The sequence below is a fragment of the Mya arenaria genome, chromosome 1 (assembly GCF_026914265.1).
Source record: "Mya arenaria isolate MELC-2E11 chromosome 1, ASM2691426v1".
Taxonomy (NCBI): domain Eukaryota; kingdom Metazoa; phylum Mollusca; class Bivalvia; order Myida; family Myidae; genus Mya; species Mya arenaria.
The window spans coordinates 55900959-55921278 of record NC_069122.1 but is presented as its reverse complement, the minus strand read 5'-3'; the positions used below and the strand labels follow the sequence as shown (position 1 = coordinate 55921278).

At 35.1% G+C, this 20320-nt stretch overlaps 3 protein-coding genes across 3 annotated transcripts in view; 2 read left to right on the top strand and 1 right to left on the bottom strand.

Annotated features, from left to right (window-relative positions):
- The window catches only part of LOC128236358 (uncharacterized), a 47455-nt gene extending 47127 nt beyond the window's left edge, over positions 1–328 (bottom strand). The window contains exon 1 of the mRNA XM_052951225.1: positions 314–328. The gene's annotated coding sequence lies outside the window, so the exon portion shown is untranslated. The remainder of the gene's footprint in view (positions 1–313) is intronic.
- Positions 329–1023: 695 nt separating this feature from the next.
- LOC128228846 (fibropellin-1-like) lies at positions 1024–4738 on the top strand. The gene is made up of 5 exons (XM_052940374.1): positions 1024–1161; positions 1733–1855; positions 2281–2385; positions 2827–2952; positions 4696–4738. The coding sequence occupies exons 1-4, from the start codon at positions 1101–1103 to the stop codon at positions 2940–2942; spliced, it is 405 nt and encodes a 134-aa protein (XP_052796334.1). The 5' UTR covers positions 1024–1100; the 3' UTR covers positions 2943–2952; positions 4696–4738.
- Positions 4739–13914: 9176 nt separating this feature from the next.
- Positions 13915–20112, top strand: LOC128203079 (protein serrate-like). Its single transcript, XM_052904381.1, has 7 exons — positions 13915–13980; positions 14106–14169; positions 14377–14481; positions 16304–16387; positions 17715–17828; positions 18059–18256; positions 19850–20112. Exons 1-7 carry the CDS (start codon positions 13960–13962, stop codon positions 20026–20028), a joined length of 765 nt encoding a protein of 254 aa, XP_052760341.1. The 5' UTR covers positions 13915–13959; the 3' UTR covers positions 20029–20112.
- The last annotated feature ends 208 nt before the right edge of the window (positions 20113–20320 follow it).

Genomic DNA, 20320 nt, shown 5'->3' with positions numbered 1-20320 from the left:
GAAAGAAAGTTGCAACAAACACGATATTTTTACCTTGTGAGACAATTATAGTAGATCACAGAAAATCTTTTAGCATTCACCAATCATTTAATATTTTTGCTTTTACAGCTATTAAATACACGGTAACAATCTTATTATCAGTAATAAGTATTTTCCATAAATGCATTATTTAGTAAGTAGTTAAAGGTTAATCACTCAAAATTTCTGTTTTTTATACAAGTGTATGTATTGATTTTGAATAAGAGTGTCACTTTAAAGAGTCTATTTCCCATCAAAATCAACACAACCCATCATCATATTTCATCTACCTTACCTTCTAGAGTCGAAGAACAGGCAGGGTACTAGGGATTCTGGCCATCAGCTTCGCCATATATACCCAGGGAAAAGACACCTGGCAGATGAGAATCTTAAAAATTTACATAGATCATGTTTCCTTAATTAAAATGACAACAAAATATACACATGTCATTTGGAAACATCGACATATTTTAATTAAGCGGTAACATCCAATACATTATACCACTATCTTGAAAATCCTGTCTAACGCTGACAGAACCAAAAATAATGATTAACAACTTATACTCACGAAATAAATCATTTTCACACAACACAAAACCATAAATCAGCTGCCTGTATTGTAATGACGGTACACGTGTTTTCAATCTGATATGTAATAAATACACAACACATACACATATGATGAAAACAAATAATACATGCAAAGTTAATATTAAGATTTTATTAAGATATTTTATCGCGTAGAGTTATCTTTTCTTTTTGAAATATTTGTTGTTTTTTTATACGCTACCACGTGACTTTCATCACACAATTACCTTGTTTAACAATCCATCACATGATACAGCTGCTGCGATACTAAAATTATTCCTAACTTGTTTCATCAAAATACAGACATATTAGTTAAACTACGTGAACGGAATGAGTTTTTCCAAAGTCACGTGATATCTACGTGTCAAAAAATGCTAAGTAGCACATCATTTGTGGTATAGCAGTACATGATTGACACAACCCTTGAAAGCTTCACAAGTTTCTGGTGGACACGATTTATAGTTCAACTTTCAATAATATCATACGTGAAAAAAATGCACGTAAAAATGTTGGCTTTGGTGTTCGGACTTCTTTTTTTCTCCAATGTTGTTTCAGGTATAAACATTGGATATGTCGAGTTTAAATTTGTATATGTGTATATTTGTACCGATTGATGCTCTCCAGAACAAGCGAAAATATTAGAAATAAATAAGTAAATAAATAAATAAATAAATAAATAAATAAATAAATAAATAAATAAATAAATAAATAAATAAATAAATAAATAAATTGAATGAATGATTGAATGAATGAATGAATGAATGAATGAATGAATGAATGAATGAATGAATGAATGAATGAATGAATGAATGAATAAATAAATAAATAATAATAATAATAATAATAATAATAATAATAATAATACGAATACTAATAATAACAATACTATTAACAATACTACTACTACTACTACTACTACTACTACTACTACTACTACTGCTACTACTGCTACTGCTACTGCTGCTACTGCTGCTGCTGCTGCTGCTACTGATGCTGCTGCTGTTTCTACTGCTACTGCTACTGCTACTGCTACTGCTACTACTACTACTACTTCTACTACTACTACTACTGCTACTACTACTACATTATCTTAATAATAATCGTTTTCTTTGTTTCTTATTTTCAGTCTTCAGCGATTTTTGTTCAATGAGTCCATGTAAAAACGGAGGCACGTGTACATCGTTGCCGGGCGGTTATGAGTGCACATGCGCAGCCGGATATCAAGGACCAAAGTGTTGCCAGACTGAAAGTGAGTTCTTTTCAATTTTTATTTGTATTCTTTACTTATGGACTATTGCTTTAAACGTTTAAATTGCCTCGTAAAAGATTGTAAATAGAAAAGTGAAAATGTATTTTTAACATAAAACACGAACCGTGCAGAGTTTTTAAAGAAACTGTTTGAACTATAACAGAAATTTTTAAACTTGGCTTTTGTTTTTCTGGGTAATGAAAGCAATGTTGAAATTAATTAACTACTAAGCGAGTATCGACGATTGTTAAACATCTCTTGTCTCACTATTTAAAGAAACAGACCTGTAGTTCACCAATATTTAATGAGAAGATCAAACCCTTCGTCGTGTTTTCCGCAATAAGGTAATTGTAATTTGTTTGCATAATGGCTTGTCGCTGTAGATTCTATATCATTATATTGAAAACCATGCATTTTCTTTCCAGGTCCATGTGATTCTAACCCATGCAAGTTCGGGACGTGCACGGGCAACGGAAGTGGTTACACATGCACGTGCCAAGCCGACTTCACCGGTACAACGTGTGATACGGGTATGATAACTTATATGTATTACACCAATTACAGTGTGTGTATACCACGTGATAAATTACGTCATGTCTGCTACGTCGGAAGGCAACATTTTGTTTAAAATAATGATTTAAATCGAAGATAACTTTTCTTTTACTAAACCATTTAAAATAAAACAAAGGGCAGTCTATGCCGCTTTAAGAGCCCCGCCTTCGTTTTATTACCGGAGTTATTTTATAATGAACATGCATGATAATAAATTTGTCCCGATAAAGATGCATCAATTAGTATCCACTGTTTGTCCACATACACCGAAATAATATAATTAAATTAATAATAAAATAATAAATTAATAAAAGAATACCTTTGTGTGAGTTTTCTGTAATTGTGGCACATATTATTTTATGACAGCAGACAGCTAGTGTGGCCACTGCAAAGGAACAAGTAATACATTTCTATTACAGTGATAGATGACTGTGCCGGAGTTTCGTGTAATTCTGGGACATGCGTAGATACAGTCAACAACTACTGGTGTGATTGTACCGGAACAAGTAATAGTGGTCGCTACTGTGAACTGTAGATGAGTTCAGGTAGGTCTTTACTTTGAACAAAATTTAAATTGATTTTAGGTAAAGGGGGTAGCGAAACAAAAGGTACACACATTTACGTGTAAGCTGTTGTTTTTCATTTAACGCTATGCTATGTATAGATTTCTAGTATCCATGACAACACACACAATTATCAGTGACACAGGTCACTCCCACCTCAGATAAGTAGATCCAATAATTTAACCATGCTAGATATTCTTATCTTGCCCACGGGCGAAGATAAAATGCCCGTATGGAAATCCTTTTTTATGGTCACCCGATTGTAATTACCTCCCTTGTTGAAGACTGTCGTCTGTAGGATCATGGAAACCTTGTCTTGTGGCAATATTTAGAACGCTAGTCAATTATTTCTCGCTTCGAATGTCACCATAATACAGTTTTCACGCACCATTCAAGAAATAATGTTCACTCTCCTTAGGACTATTTAAGGACCGATTTGACTATTAATATAATCGGAATCACTGCGCGCATATCCATGACAACCACGAATTATCGCATATCTATTCGCAATTATTTTCACTAAGCACAAAAGAGTTCCAGCAAAAAACACAGTTTTACTTAATTATTTTTAACTGAGATGGGAGAAAAAGCATCTACCATAGCCGCTCGTGTAAGATAGGTTCATCACGACCCTCGCGCAGGGTGTTTTGCGGAAACTCGGTAAACCTCGTTTCCGCAAAACTACCTTCGCTCGGGTCGGAATGAACCTATCTTACGCTCTCGGCCATGGAAGATACTTATAATCATTTCTACAGTACGATAGAAACAATTTGGTAGGTTGTTTTGGCGTTAAAATTTGTGAAGTAAAGGCAAGTTTTGACTCCAATTTCTGAAAATGTGAAGCCGTTATCTTCAGACATCAAAGATTAGATGTAACGATTTGTGAAATACTTAATATTTCAAACATAAATGTGAATTGCTTTGAACTTCAATTGTATCAATGTTCAATCATTTTTAAAAAATCGTCGTTGTACTAAATTTATCGGGAAATTGGTCCGGGGAAACTTAACTTTTACGAGGAAGCCGGCGTAACATCATTTTTAACCGAGAACACCGGCTTAAAATCATGAGTAAACCAAGTGAGCTGTCCTCGTTTAACTCATGCATCCATGCTATATAACCTGACTAAGCGACGACTCTTTGTATAGGTTAGAGTTTATTAAGTAATAGTTTCGTGAATAAGTAACCTGAGGGAACGGAGCGCAGCTCAGTTACCGTGGTTTCCTATTCATGAAAAAATACTATATAATTTCTAACCGACTTAGTGTTAGCCCCCCAAAATTGCATCAGCTTCAAAGTTATGCCGTGCGCCTGTCAAAGGACCCGTCAATCACTGCATGATACCACCCCCCATGATATTTTGACGTCATTTAAATCAGCATTGACACTTTAATTGCGGCTTTGCATATGCAAACAGTAGGCGTGGCTATATGCGCAGTTATAGCAATTTACTTAATCATGTTGCTTGCAGCAATAAGAAACGATTCTTTAGAAATAAGAAACTAAACATTTTAAAAATCTGGCGCCCCTGATTGGCTGAAAATGTAGGGCAAACACTTACGACTGGACAAAAGTCAAAGAGTAAAAATTCAAATTATTTTGCATCGTTCAGATCAATATGTGAATATGCAAATTGTAAATATCATTCATTTATTGATACTCGTTGCTTGTTAAAACAAAATAAAACTATTGACTAAATGTTTGTTCAATATGTCTTATTTTCAGAAGGAAGTTGAATGAAAGAATGAAAGAAGAGATTGGAGTTGTCAAGCAATGAATTGTCATGTACATTTATCTGGAAATAAATCATATTTGCTTGCTTTATACGTTTCTTGTCTGTCGCACGTACTGTGTGGAATATCAATGTATTTAAGGAGAATGTCTTCCATAGGTATGGTCGTATTTAAGTAAATAGTTTCAGATCTTAATACAAGGTTCCAACTTCGATCCAAATACTGTATCAGTTGCTTCACAAGATGATAATGTCTTTTTGGAAGGTATTTCCAAAATGTAATGAAAGAAAATGTTCATAATTCTAATACGATAACTGTATCCTTCTCATGATGCCCAGAATGCAACAGTGGAAACAGTTTAATGTTCTCTACTCTAACTACTCGTCGTTGTTTTCTACCCCAACTATCATCCCCACCATAGGCCTTTGTTTACGTCCAATAATACAAAGAAAACTACATGGACACTCCCGGTATCCATACATTTAAAGACAACCCGGTTTAGTGACACGAAGTTAAGGCCAAACAGACACTGAACGAGAGACAACCAATGTCACAATGCAACGAAGACAGATAACTATACTCAGGAAAACTAGAAACGTCCCTGTTTTATAGCCGGTGAAGCTTTGTCTGTGTAGTTGCTACATGTTCAATGTACATGTATTTTAAACCCTGGCGATGTTCAGAATACGATCGTGTACAGTTTACCCGATACGCAACGGTTTACATATCGGCCAGTAACCGCAACGGTCATTTGCACGTTTTGCACGTGCACGCTATACATGTCATCCATATGTTGATTCAGTTCATGTCGTACCATTCATGCGATAGGGGCTATTCTGAAAATTATTTTTTTTCTTTAATTTTTCACTGTTTTCGATATGCCACGGCTTTCCGAAAACGAGCGAAATCAGGCAATTGGGATGCTTGCGGGTGGGATGTCCGCCAGGGTAGTCGCGCGTCGGTTCGGGTGCTGTCGGAAGACGATTAATCGTCTTGCATCCCGGTACCAGCAGACTTGGGCTGTTCACGACCGGCAGCGACCTGGTAGGCCTCGTGTAACGACGGTTAGAGCAGATCGTTTCATTACGTTGACGCACTTACGTCAACGTCAATTGGCAGCCACAGTCACTGCTAGGCAATACGATGTCTCAGGGCAGACCATTCGCAACCGGTTGCGTCGTAACGCCCAACCAATCAGGGCACGCCGCCCGTACACTGGTCAGATAATGACCCAACGTCACCGTGCTGCCAGGCTGTTATGGGCGCAACGTCATCTGATTTGGAGAAGGGCTGACTGGAACCGAGTTTTGTTCACCGATGAATCTCGGTTCACAGTTAGTCATGCTGACGGAAGATTACGGGTATACAGGCGTAAAAATGAAAGATTCGCAGATTGTTGCATTGTTGAGAAGAACAGGTTTGGGGGAGGGAGCGTAATGGTCTGGGGTGATATCATGGGAAACCGGAAGACAGATTTGGTTGTTGTACAGGGCAACATTAATGCACAGCGTTATGTTGCAGACGTGCTAAATGCATATGCCTTACCATTTATTCGTCAGCAATGTCCTGGTGTAACATTGATGCATGACAATGCCCGCCCTCATGTAGCCAAGGTCACCACTCAATTCTTGCAGCAAAACAATGTCAACGTCATGCCATGACCCGCGGTTTCCCCGGATCTCAACCCCATTGAGCACATATGGGATCAGCTGGGCCGCAAAGCACGAGCTAACCATCAGATTGACAATATTCGCGATCTTACACGGGCGTTACAACAGGAATGGACGAATTTGCGTTACGTTACGTCGATGCGGCGTAGGATCATTGCATGCATTCATGCAAATGGTGACCACACTCGATACTAACGAGATTTACTGGATGTGCCACATTTCTTATTGAAATTCCATCTCTAAACATTCAATAACACCTTTCTGAGTTTTTGGGATTTTTGATTTTGACCCCTACCTCTCTTGACCGGTTATCTCTCGAAAAGTTAGCCAAATGTTATTGGTTTTGATACAGAAATGAATGAACTTGTTTGTCTATTTTGATTCATAAAAGTAACCCTTTTAGTTTTCGATAAATCTTTCCTGAAATATGGAGGAACGTTTCTTTTTTTGCTGAGTATATTAAAGATGCACTCTTACTCCCAAATAAGATTTACCACAATTAATAATATTGTTTTAATGTTCAAAAAGGATGAATAAATGTCGAAAACAATGATTCTTATGAAGGATACCGAGTTTAATTTAAAAGAAATGAGCATGAAACACGCTATTCTACCTTATGAGAGAGACTATAATAGAGCGCAGTAAATCTTTTAGCATTCACCAATCATTTTTTGTTTTGTTTTGCGTTTTCTTCCATTACTTACACGGTTACAATCTTGTTATCAGTAATTAATATTTTCCATAAATGCATTATTTAGTAAGTAGTTAAAGGTTTATCAGTCAATATTGATGTTTGTTAAACATGTGTATGAATTGATTTTGAATAAGAGTGCTTCTTTAATAAATGTTTGGGCTACCGCTTTGGAAAGGTCAGCGATAGATTTGGTTCGCTCGGGGTTTGAAACATGTTATAAGTACTCAACAAAACACTTGTCCCATCAATTACAAACAAAATGTTTGAGACAACTATACATGATAATATAACAATCTATGTTAAGTTGACTCTTAGTTGTTTGCTAGGTTGTCATCTGTGGGACATTTTACAAATGTATAGTATCTGTTTGACGGTGTTTCGGATAGTCTCTGGAAATTCCACAGTGCTATTGACTATACGTCCGCTGCCCTTTCCGATTCACCATTGTAACATCATTGTTAGTATATAGTAACGAAACCAATAACACAATTGTTAAAAAAACATACATAAAAGCAAGTGCCATGCAAGCTGCTTTTGGCGTGTCAACCACCATATTCTGTGTGTCTAAGCGGATTTCGGCGTGTATACCAGCATATCCTGTGTGTCCAAGCGGATTTCAGCGAGTCTACCACCATATTCTGTGTGTCCAAGCGGATTTCAGCGTGTATACCAGCATATCCCGTGTGTCTAAGCGGATTTCAGCGTGTCTACCACCATATTATGTGTGTCTAAGCGGATTTCGGCATGTATACCACCATATTCTGTGTGTCTAAGCGGATTTCAGCGTGTATACCAGCATAGTCTGTGTGTCCAAGCGGATTTCAGCGTGTATACCAGCATATCCCGTGTGTCTAAGCGGATTTCAGCGTGTCTACCACCATATTCTGTGTGTCCAAGCGGATTTCAGCGTGTATTCCAGCATATCCTGTGTGTCCAAGCGGATTTCAGCGTGTATTCCAGCATATCCTGTGTGTACAAGCGGATTTCAGCGTGTATACCGGCATATTCGGTGTGTCCAAGCGGATTTCAGCGTGTCTAACACCATATTCTGTGTGTCCAAGCGGATTTCAGCGTGTCAACCACCATATCCTGTGTGTCCAAGCGGATTTCAGCGTGTCTTTCACCATATTCTGTGTGTCCAAGCGAATTTCAGCGTGTATACCAGCATATCATGTGTGTCCAAGCGGATTTCAGCATGTCAACCACCATAGCCTGTGTGTCCAAGCGGATTTCAGCGTGTCAACCACCATATCCTGTGTGTCCAAGGGGATTTCAATGTGTCACCCACCAATCGAGGTGTTTCCAAACTATTTCAAGAATCATATAAAACGATCCGAACGGATCACAAAAAATACACCGGGGATTAATTATTGGGTAACCATTGCACGGCCGCAACCACACGTAATGCTGCAATGAACGAATTCAGGGAAGTGGTTGAACAAGATCAACAGCGGATTCAGAAAATCGTAAAATCATCCGAGTTTTCCTTTTATATTAATATAGAGGAAAAAAAAGTAATGAAATAAGCAAAAAGGCACAATTTGTATACGTGTCTTAATTACACTTATTCTGATGCTACAGTAAACAAAATATGCATAAAACTTCAACGGCAAACATAAAAGGTGTTTAAACATGAACAATTGGCCACACAGTACCCTTGTTGAATGCACAAGCCGTCGTTAAAAATAGATGCAAACACTCGACAAAGCTAAGCTAAAATAGGTCCAAGAATGGTTTATTTTGAATAAAAACATTGTTAAAGTCACGCAGTTTTATAAATTCACTTTGTAAACAAACAATCGTTCAGCTTATACATTGAATGGCGTTTTTGTTAAGACCCCTAAAACATAGGTTAAAAGTTGAGAGGATTTTAGACGTCTGATCTCCGTGTAGGCGTATATATATTGCGAAAGAAGTAATATAAACTTACTTACCAGGTCAAAATATCCTCCGAACCTGGAAAATACTCAAATAATCGGCCATTTTGTTCCGAACTGAACATGCCCCTCATTTAAAATCCCCTGATTTGCGTTGTACCTCTGATGAAGGGACTTTGTTGGAAAACAATACCTCAAATTGCGATCAAATAATTTTAAATTAATTATTTTTATAATAATGATATTATGTTATTAACAGAGACTTGGCCCCAAATTCTCGAAACGTCTTAAGTACCTTATAATAGGATAAAGCTAAGCTTGCTTTTTGTGTTTTAATAATTTGTGTAATAGTTACTTCTTTAAGAGATTTTATACTTAAGATAGGAATTATGTTTATAATAATCACAATAAACCCTTTTTCATTTAAAAAAATTCAATTGAAGTATGTTTTTGGTTAATTGAAATAAGTTACTTAAGCCTGTTAAGCTTAAGAAGATACGAGAAATTGGGGCAGGTCTAATGCATGTTTTGATACTGATATAGACGTTTTTAATTATTATGTTAAATAGATCGAAACGACCGAATGCAAATCGAGACAGTGGTGGTCTTATATAGAACTGATAAATATGAAACATTGGTAAAAACTGTAGATGACTGTTTGATTTAGATTAATATTGAGGGCAGTTAGTGTGTTTAGGGGTGGTATTTAATATGTAACTTAAATCAATCTTATGGTCATACATGGTTGACTCAATTCACTTTATTGGTCAGTTATAAATAACAAGCGATCCGATTCCCTACATCGCTCTTAGATCCAGCTAAGACCAAAATAGAATACGAGCCTAGTTTAGGACTTGTATGTTTGTCTATGTTATAATATTCATACAAACAGTAGTCGTGGAGGTAAGGCTTATAATGTCTTGTTTGATAACATTGTAAATACTTTGATTATATTAAAAATTACGTTCAAAATATTAATTATATGATAGAAAGGTATCCGAACAGCAGGGTAGGGAAATTACATGATTTGGTAGCAAATCAGTTTTTACAGAATTTAGATCTAATCACTGACGACTATTTTGCAGACAATTTTTTACCGAGGAGCACTAGCGATTTAACGATGAACGAAATTGGTAGATTACTTATAAGTTGTTGTAAGCTCACGTGTTTACGCATATTGACTGGCAGGTAAGGGAAAAAAAACAAAAATTGGTAATATTCCCTGTATTAAAAGTCAAGGTCGTAGTGTTGTGGATTCTGTATTGTTTAAATCGATTTTAAATCCTTACTTCTCGTCATTTACCGTAAATGACCCGAATATTTTAAGCGATTATTGTGAAATATCGTTTTCCCTCTCAAAATGATGGATATGACAATAGTAATGAGTCTTAACACAACTCAACACATAACATAAACACTGTTGTTGCTTTTAGCAAGGTTTGCAATAGATTTACTTTTCTTGGGCAGACTTTAAACACATAAGAAAATATACGTATGTACCAAAAACTGTAACTCAACACAAAACACAAACACTTTTGTTGCTTTTTACAAAAACTTTTACAACATCTATATACGATGTTCGAATAATACAACGTTGTACACATTATGATATTCCAAGCCAGGGTAAAAACCAGAGATCAGACTTCAACTGTTTGTAGAACAACTCCGGAAAACTGTACCTGAATACCATAATGCTTCAATATTCATTCATAATTTCTTTGACATTAAAATATATCCAGATTTCATTACTCATTCATCAAAACTTAAATCAAGTTAACCGCTCGAAGTCTAGCGTGGTGGTGGTGGTGATAGTGTATGCTTATTTATACTCGCACTCGGACGTTGCCCATTCGGCGAGTTATCCGTAAAGATTGTTAGTTGCTTTAGGTTTTTGGAGCATAGTGCACAGACAGAATCTAGCGTAGAACTGACCGATACAATAAAACCCCGTGCATATTCCTGCCTTTCCCCTCGACTGACCATACACCACGTGACATAAATCGCTTCAATAACACGCACAAACTATGGGATAATGAAAAGTTAAAAAAAAGATTTCTTTACGGCAATCTTATTGACGACCTGTTTGTTTTGAAATTAGATTCTCTAACTTATATTTACAAAATGTAAGAACTACTGAAAACCTTGAAGAAAACTTGGATATATTTGATGAGGAAATAACCCACTCTTTAAAAGAAATACACTATATGGTACTGCAAAGAACAAAAACAAAACAAATGAATGGTACAATAGAGATCGTACAAATAAACTAAACATTTCTTCTCACAATTAAATAACTACAGAAATATCGACTAAGTATGATGAACACATATCACTTTTGACAAAACAGCGAACCGAATATAAAACTCTGTAGAGGACAAAACGATACCAACATGATAGGAATGCTACAGAAAAACTAGTTCAAGAATGATACAAACAAATATTGGAATTTGATTAAAAATAGGCAAAATCGCTATAGTAATACTATTAAGTCATCACACATATCAACCTCGCAGTATGAGAAATATTTTAAATCCATCAATAATCCAGACTCGGTTTTCTACAAGGAAGATAAAGAAACATTATTCTTTAATAATAAATTCTTAGTGGGGACTACCAAGTCATGTTCTCAAAACTAGATATCGATATCTCAACTTATGTAATAAAGTCAGTATCCAAAACAATTGTCGCCTTGTTGAGCCTGTTCTTATCTAAAATGATATTCTTTAACATGGCTTTCATCATCTCTGAGGATATGTAAATGCTTTTATTAATAGTGTCACACAAATTAGTTATTTCCACGGACTGTTATATTGTGCCATTATCTAAAAAAGGAGATCCAAATCTGCCTGAAAATTACAGAGGTATAACTCTTTTAAGTATATAAGGTAAACTTTTTATCCGTATAATTAACTGAAATACATGGGCTGTTACTATGTTTTCATCGAGTAACAAGCCGGTTTCAGTAAAAAATATGCGTACGATTAATAACATATATGAGCCAAAACAGTCAGTAATAGTATTAAAAAATATTGTTAAACAATACAAGAAATTGTATGATTGTAAGTTTTGTTGATTTAACCAAAGCATTTGATTTATTACTTAAAGGTAACATATTTCACAAACTAATTACATATGGTATACGTGGCAACATGATTAATACTATACATTCTTTATATTGCAATGTAAAATAAAGAATTCAACTTCTAAATGAATCAAGAGAGACATTTATGTGCCCAATAGGGACACGTCAAGGGTACTGCTTGTCTCAATATATGTTCTATAGGTATGTAAATGACGTAGAAGCAGAATTCTTACTAAAAGGATTCCAATGAGTTCATATTAACACACTCAAACTGCTGCTATTATTGTATGCAGATTGTTTTATTTTCAAATTCCGAGGAAGGCCTACAATATGTGCTTGAATATTTTACAAAATTATAGTCAAAAATGGAAATTAGTTGTCAATATTGACTAAACAAAGATTATGGTGTTTTTAAAAGAGGCCAGATTGATAATAAATTTGAAATTCTATTATGATGATAAAGAAATAGAACAAGTAAATCAGTTTCCATACCTAACTTTTTCTCTGGAGGCTATTTAAAAATAAATAATTAAAGCCTTTGAAGGTCAAGCGCTGAAAGCTGTTTTAATAAAAAAAATGCTTATTAAAATTTGCAAATTTGAAAGTAAGCCACGTCTTATTATCATTTAATAATTTGATAACTCTTATACTTAATTATGGTTCAGAAGTATTGGGGTTCTCGAAAGCAGACGGACTTGAGAAAATTCATCTACAATTTTTAATAACAATATGAGGCGTTAAACTTTCAACGCAGAACAACTTTATACATGGAGAATTAGGTAGAATTCAATTATATGTTCATCGATAAACAATCAATCATCCGCTCGGTTGAAAATAACTAAGACGGATGAATGAAAATTGATTAAACTTACATATAACTAATTATTAATTGATATACGAAATAACGCAGCGGAAATCAAATGGACAATTAAAGTTAAAATCCATGGTATACAAAATATTTTTACACACCTTTATAAGGCTAGAGATTGTTCCATGCAAAAATTGAATGAAGAATTACGAGAATCATCAGGGGCATCGACAAATATATAATTTGCAAACTTTGATTATTAGTCATATTTAGACACTATACAAAAAATCAGAACAGCATTACCACGACAAAGATGAGTTCCATTTAGGCCTAAAATGTTTATTATACCATGATTTAAGACTTTTAAGCAAATTTATTGGCTCAATCTAAACATTCCAAAATTCGAACTTATTTCGAGCAAAAATGGAACTATCATTAAAAAACTTGTTGTTTGATTTCTAAAATGGCCCGGAAATGTTGATATAATGTACATGTTTATATTTAACTCATGGGCTGTAAGATTATAGTTGATAAAATTCTCCTTTACTTCTATGTTTGAACATCTGTAAGGACTAGAAGAATTAAGATTGTGTTGAAAGAAAACAAGTCGGATACTTATATTTAAGGCCTTTTTTGTCGAGAAACAAAACATCAAAATAATAATTAAAAGCAGGTGTCAATAATATATGAATTAAATATCAAGATGTGGATCATGTCATTTATCAACATTTACCCAGGTTTGTCTAACAAGTCACGCAAAAAGATGCTTTGAAAATAATTTCGCTGAAATAATAATATATGCTTCTTGCATGAGACAATATTCAAATAAATATAATGAAACGGTTGATTGAAATGAATCTATCTGTCTAAATAGCTCTCTAAGTAGGTAGTTTATACACTGTGTTTTTAGATAGTATCATAGTTCATTGTTTTCTAGGCAGATGTTCACATACACCGTTTCCACCAATGGCAATAGGACACTTGTAATGTTCTCTACCAATGATGAGAGGTCACGTGCTATATTCTCTACCGTTTCCACCAATGGCGAGAGGTCACGTGTTATAGTTCTACCCTCTGAGTTGGCTTATTGTTGGTTTATTCACTTACATTTTTTGCTGAAAACTGATGACCTTTCGACATCTGAAGGTAAGGACGTGTTTTCTTGACATAACTTTGTATTTTGTCAATATATTCTTGGATAATAAGTATTATGAGAGAAACAAATGATTTAATAACATATTATACATGATATGTTTTTATATTATTTCCAGAAAATGGATCTGAGTTTGTCGCTTGCTCTGCTTTTACTGGGCGCACTTGTAGCCAGTGTTAATGGTAATAATTCATAGCGTTTTTATAAAGTTCTCTTTACTATTTTCAAAATACCATTTCATAGAAAGAAAAAGTTTCCAATTCAAAACTTCAAAAGATTATTATTTCAATACCATGTCCTGCACATGTTAAATACGTGAATTGTTCTAATTTATAATACTATAATACAATGCAACGCTTACCTGTTTTTAAACAAAATGTTCACGACAGGAAACTGCTCCCCGGACCCATGCATTCATGGAACGTGCACGGACACCGGTAGTGGATTCGCGTGCACATGCGACTCGGGCTACACGGGACCTACGTGCAGCACAAGTAGGTCACAATATTTGTTTAAATTTTCATTTGGTGCTGAAGCGGTAGTATCGATGAGGGATGATCACGCCTTACTTGAAATGCGTCTACATGCGCGTGAAGAAAAGGTCTGGTAAATATATCGAGGGTATTATGATAGGAAGCTTTTTGACGTCCGTATATTGAGTTGAGTACGGGGTGCAATGTCATTGCAGATAGGCGACCATTGAGTACTAGGCTTAATAATTATGAATTTCAAGGTCCGTGGGTGTTTAAAGGTTCGCCTACTGTCACATATCCGATACAAACTTCCTGTGTCAGATTTTGACACATTTCCTGTGTCATACTCCAACCATTCTTTATCATTAAGACTTTACTTTATGTCATCTAACTATGACTGAATCCCATGTTTGATAGCACTGTTCGCTTTTTTAATCTAGCCTTTAGACGACTTTCCCCTTCCATTATTAACATCATACATTATATAACAAACATCAATTTTTACTGATAAACCTTTAATTACTTACTAGGTAATGCATTTATGGAACATATTAATATCTGCTGATAACAAGATTGTAACCGTGTACGTAATAGCAGAAAGCGCAAAAAATATTGGTGAATGCTAAATGATTTACTGTGGTCTACTTTAGTCTCATAAGGTAGAAAAAAAACCGTGTTTTATACTCATTTCTTTTAAATTAAACTCGGTATCCTTCAAAAGAACCATTGTGTTCGACATTTTTTCATCCTTTTTGGAATATTACAATAATATTATTAATTGTGGTAAATGTTATCTGGGAGTAAGAGTGCGTCTTTAATGATTCGGTGCATTTTCTTGAATTTAAACACTTAAAGCAGTTGAATTATTTCGGAATGTTTTTTAGGGAAATGTTCGCTCCTGAAAAATATGTTAATGATTCATGATAACATATCGTAAAAACCCATTCAAAAGTGTAAAAAGGCAGCAGCCGACACTCGCTACAATACACGCACTTCATGCGCGTGATGTACATTTTTCAGTTCGGTGTGTTTTCCTTTGGTTTTCATGGATTGTTTTATCTGTGAAATAAAATTGATAATTCATTGTTGCAAAATATGAACATATCATAATTAACTTCCAAATCAAACGTCTGTGTGTTCGTATCAATTTTATTTCACTGAAAATGTCTATAAACCACTGTAAAGCATTTGCTTAATAACAGTATAAGTTAAAGGGGCTAGACACCAGATGGTCCGAACATCGGCAAACACATTATGACCACAAAACAAGCCTAGAATTGTCAATACGAGCTAGTACGAGGCCGATAATACATCATTTTATCTTATTTGAATAATAACCCGTTTAAAAATAGCGTACACTGATTTCCCAGTTTATAGTTTGTATATACAATGTTTAGCATGTGGAATTCAGGTGATATACAGACACATATACCAAGGCTATTTTTATAAATAACTGGGATTTACGTGGTAGACAAACCAAGTAAATTTCGAATTAGAAAGATACACAAAAACAGCGAAAGATACACGTGTCACAAGTGATGTGATACAACAGCAAGAAAGATTAAATGCGCTTTACTCAACGATATCAATTTCATATAATTTTTTGACACTTTTATTTTTGCATCTCGTGACTGAAGAAAATGGTTTGGTTTGGCTGATTTTCTCTCTGGAACGGATGTTGTATGCATTTAAAGCATTGATTGATACATATGTATTTTTAAATATTGTTTGGTACGCATCAACTGAAAATTGATCATTCAATATGAATTACACATTTGATTAGAATTCCATAAAAATATTTTGTTTGGTTGAATAATGATTTTTTTTATATTTACTATTTCAGCTCTTGACCACTGCGCAGGCAATCCGTGTAATACAGGCGCAAAATGCTACAACGTGAAAGGGGCCGCCCTTTGTATTGGAAAAGGTCAGAAGCAACCGTTTTTAAAAGTTTTATAATGTTTTTGTAAGAACGAGTAGTATCAAAAATGATCGAATTAAGTTAACATTAAAGTGTATTATGTCATGCACACATGATAGAATGTGGTTCAGGCCCAGGGATTTCATCAGGCTGCCGATATAACCTTTATTTTTTTTTATAATCGCGTTAATTTATATTTAAAGAATGAATCGTATTTCTAACTTTGATGCTAGTAATGTATGTGGTATTTGGTGTTCGCACATATTTACTTTAACCATTATATATTTTACAACGATTGTGAAGGAAGCTATGATAGCTTATACTAAGTCACTCTCGTTGGCATGATGTTGCGCGAGACTGTGGTCTTGTGTTGTTGGGGAAACCGGAGTGCCTGGAGAAAACCCACTTAGCTTGGTAACCACTAACCAAACTCACATGCGCCCAGGCCGGAAAGCGAGCCCGGGTCGCCTTGGTGAGAAGCGAGTGCATATTTGTTGGCCAATGATAATCGAAGATTTACCCCATTAACTGTAGCTCCATATCATGTAGTAAGAGCAGATTTGACGGTTTAAGATCACTTCATGCAACCGAATTTAAAATAGATGTGTAATCAGCTATCGAATGGTGCTGACAACTATTCAGATTACATTTTAAAAAATCATTTGACAACATACAAATATGAGCATTAATGTTGGATCTCCTACTTATTTTATTAATTTCTTTCTAATATACAACCAAGTAAGCACTATTCAGAACCAACATGTTTTCTTGGAAAATTCAATCTCATGCGAAAAGAGATCAAAATTGGGTAACTTAAAAGAGCAAAAATACCAGGTGACTACATACAGGGCGGAGCTTGTGAGTCGATTAAGTGCAAACACCAATAAAGATGAGTTCATTTTGCGTTCTACAAAAAATAGTGCGATATTTCCGGGCCTGCAGCATCGCTGCGCCAGCTTCAGCTTTTAGCGGATCACCAAACTAAACTCCAACATATACATGTACTTGAAAAGTTTCAAAAGTGATTATTTCAATACCGTAGATAATGTTTCAGGGTGTTTATGTAATACATGGCGATGAAATCAACGACGAGAGCGACAACTACATAGCCGTCAAGTGTATTTACATATTTCACAACTACATCAACACCTCTACTATTAACAACTATTGACAACAGGAAAAACAGAAACAACAACAACAACAACAAGGTTGACGATGAAAACAACAACAATAATTGAAGAAAACACATCAACAACAACAACAATAAACAACATTATCGAAATTATTATTGTCATTATTAATAATATTAAAATAAGGTGTATATGTTTTTCAGCGGTCGATTACTGCAGCCCCAATCCATGTGCAAATGGAGCCACGTGTGTATCTGGACAGACAACATTCTCGTGCATTTGTCCTGCCGATAAGGCGGGCACATACTGCGAGTTCCGTACGTTTTTGATTTTTAATTTCCTTTACAAACGAAACAACTCGGCCATCTGAAACAAAATGGAGTATACTTCGATCCGATTTTAAAAATCATTGTATTTATTTTAATTTTATTTTCATTGTCGTTATTTTCACTCGGGTTGGCCGTATGATTAGAGATGACTACATCATGCTTATATGCACGCTAGTGATTTGACATTCGCTACATACCACTCTTACTTTTGTCTTTAGCTGCGGGTGATGTCCTCGACCTGACAACTGTATTTGTAGAGGGCTCTATCGAATACTGGGCCGACGTTCCTTTTAGCAACGTCGTTGACAACGACGTTAACACGGAAGCTTGGGCATATTCTTCCCCAGATAGCTTCATGAATATCTTTATGGGCAAAACTTTCCCCATCCACCATGTAGAGTTCTCTACTGAATATTGTAAGAATTTAATTTGTTATTTATTAAAAATATATCCAATACACGGCGGGGAATCATTGGAGCCATAACATTTTGTTATGTGTTGAATATGCCCCAACGCGTCTTCCATTATAGTGCCAATGAGTGTATGAATGGAATATGGATGTAAACAGTGAGTTTGGTTTCTTATTTTTCATTTTTAGAGGTTTATACGAATAAGTAAAAAAAATGGAGAATGAAGTTCCACATAGGAATGACTATGAGTTGTTCTAAATGTAAAATCGAGCATAGTGCAGCAAATATAAGAAATGCAGTTCTCATTTTTTTACGATGCAACCGTTTGTCAATATAAAAGCCACACACATGCAAAAAATTGCTTAAACCTAAGGTACGATAACAATTCTCACGAAAATCCAGATTTTTACGTTGTCAACACTAACGTCTAGAGAGCAAGTTATGCAAGTTCTGGACGATCAGATTTTAAATTGTATTCAGAACTTTTACATTTAGAACAACTCATAGCCATTCTTATGTGGAACTACATTCTCCATATTTTTAAATTTACTCTTATAGACCTCTAAAAAGGAAAAATAAGAAACCATACTCACTGTTTACATCCATATTCCACCCATTGGCACTATAACGGAATGCGCGTTTGAGCATTTTCAACACATAACAAAATGTTATATATCCAATGATTGCCCGCCATGCAATATGGAAATGGGTTCCCAAAAGGTGAACCTGTATGTGGATGACCAGGCCCCAATTTCTCGAAACTTCTAAAGCTAAACAGGTTTAAGTAGCTTATTTCAAAAAGCCAAAATACATACTTAAATTGAATTTTGACAATTGAAAAGTGGTTTATGGTGATTATCATACAAATAATTCCTATCTTAAGTATAAAAAACTCTTAAAGAAGAAAATATTACGCAAATGATTGAAAAAAATAGTGAGCTTAGCTTTATCCTGTTATAAGGGATTTAAGAAGTTTCGAGAAATTGGGACCAGCCATGAACATGTAACATACTGGCCCATGACAAGCTCTTTTGTATGTCAGAAACCTTGATTTGCTTACACAGTTTTGCTAGTCAATGGGTATTTTTGGAAATTTCTAGCGATTTGTCATAGTTTTATAATTATGTGGATGATATTATGACAATGTCGTGATTCTCATTTCTATAAAAACTAATTTTTTTTAGTTTATAAAGCTCTGCCTGCGTCCTAAGATTACATTTTTACGGCTTTACTCTCGACTTGCACCTTGATTCAGGGTGATTCCATTGCTTTCGTCTATTCATTAACAAGCAGGCAGCACTTTTTGCTATTACCACACCCGAGTTATTGAACGCTGTCTTGACAACATTATACACAACAGATATACACTTACCTCGTAGTTGTTATTATACGCTCGCTCTTCACAAAGTGTATAATTTCAATATCCCGGGTTGTGGATGCGGTTGCTATTACTTGTCTAAAAGATTGTACTAGGAAAACCTCTAAAAGTTCAATAATATGTGTGAGGTATTGGTAATGCCCTTTCGTCGTTTAACTTTCCATCATTTAATCTTTAATAATGTCAATTTAATAAAAGAAAACACTTAAATAATCTTTCAGCCTGGTATTTCGGCGAGGTCGTGGTAGAAGTGGATGGGGTAGAATGCGCAAGACAAAATGAAACTTTTGACACAAACGTGATGACGTGCGGAGAGCTGTTGTTTGGGGAAAAAGTTACTTTTACCAACTACGCTAACCCCTACTTCTTGATGTCTGAAGTATATCTGTTTTCTGCTTAAAAGTACAAGTCATAATTACGTATATGTAATAAGTGACTCTGTGAGGTGAGTTTCGTGTTCTGGAAATAAATCGTATTTTCAATATTACAACATGAGTTTGTTTTGATGTTGGGTTAACACGTCAAGAAATTCCGTTCCTGTCTTCGTTGATATAACATTTCTTTTCACTGAAAAACAACAACATTGAAATGTTCATAGCAGTCTAAGCAGAGAGAACAAGAAATCAAAGAACTACTTTTTAAAATCAATTGCAGTTCCTTTTTTATCAAAATTAAGTACCTCACTTTTGAAA

Coding starts and splice junctions, on each gene's coding strand:
- LOC128203079 (XM_052904381.1), top strand. CDS start 13,960: ATGACCTTTCGACATCTGAAG. Junction 13,981..14,105: donor TGACCTTTCGACATCTGAAG/GTAAGGACGTGT, acceptor TATTATTTCCAG/AAAATGGATCTGAGTTTGTC. Junction 18,257..19,849: donor AGAGTTCTCTACTGAATATT/GTAAGAATTTAA, acceptor ATAATCTTTCAG/CCTGGTATTTCGGCGAGGTC.
- LOC128228846 (XM_052940374.1), top strand. CDS start 1,101: ATGCACGTAAAAATGTTGGCTTTGGTGTTCGGACTTCTTTTTTTCTCC. Junction 1,162..1,732: donor TTTCTCCAATGTTGTTTCAG/GTATAAACATTG, acceptor TCTTATTTTCAG/TCTTCAGCGATTTTTGTTCA. Junction 1,856..2,280: donor AAAGTGTTGCCAGACTGAAA/GTGAGTTCTTTT, acceptor TTTTCTTTCCAG/GTCCATGTGATTCTAACCCA.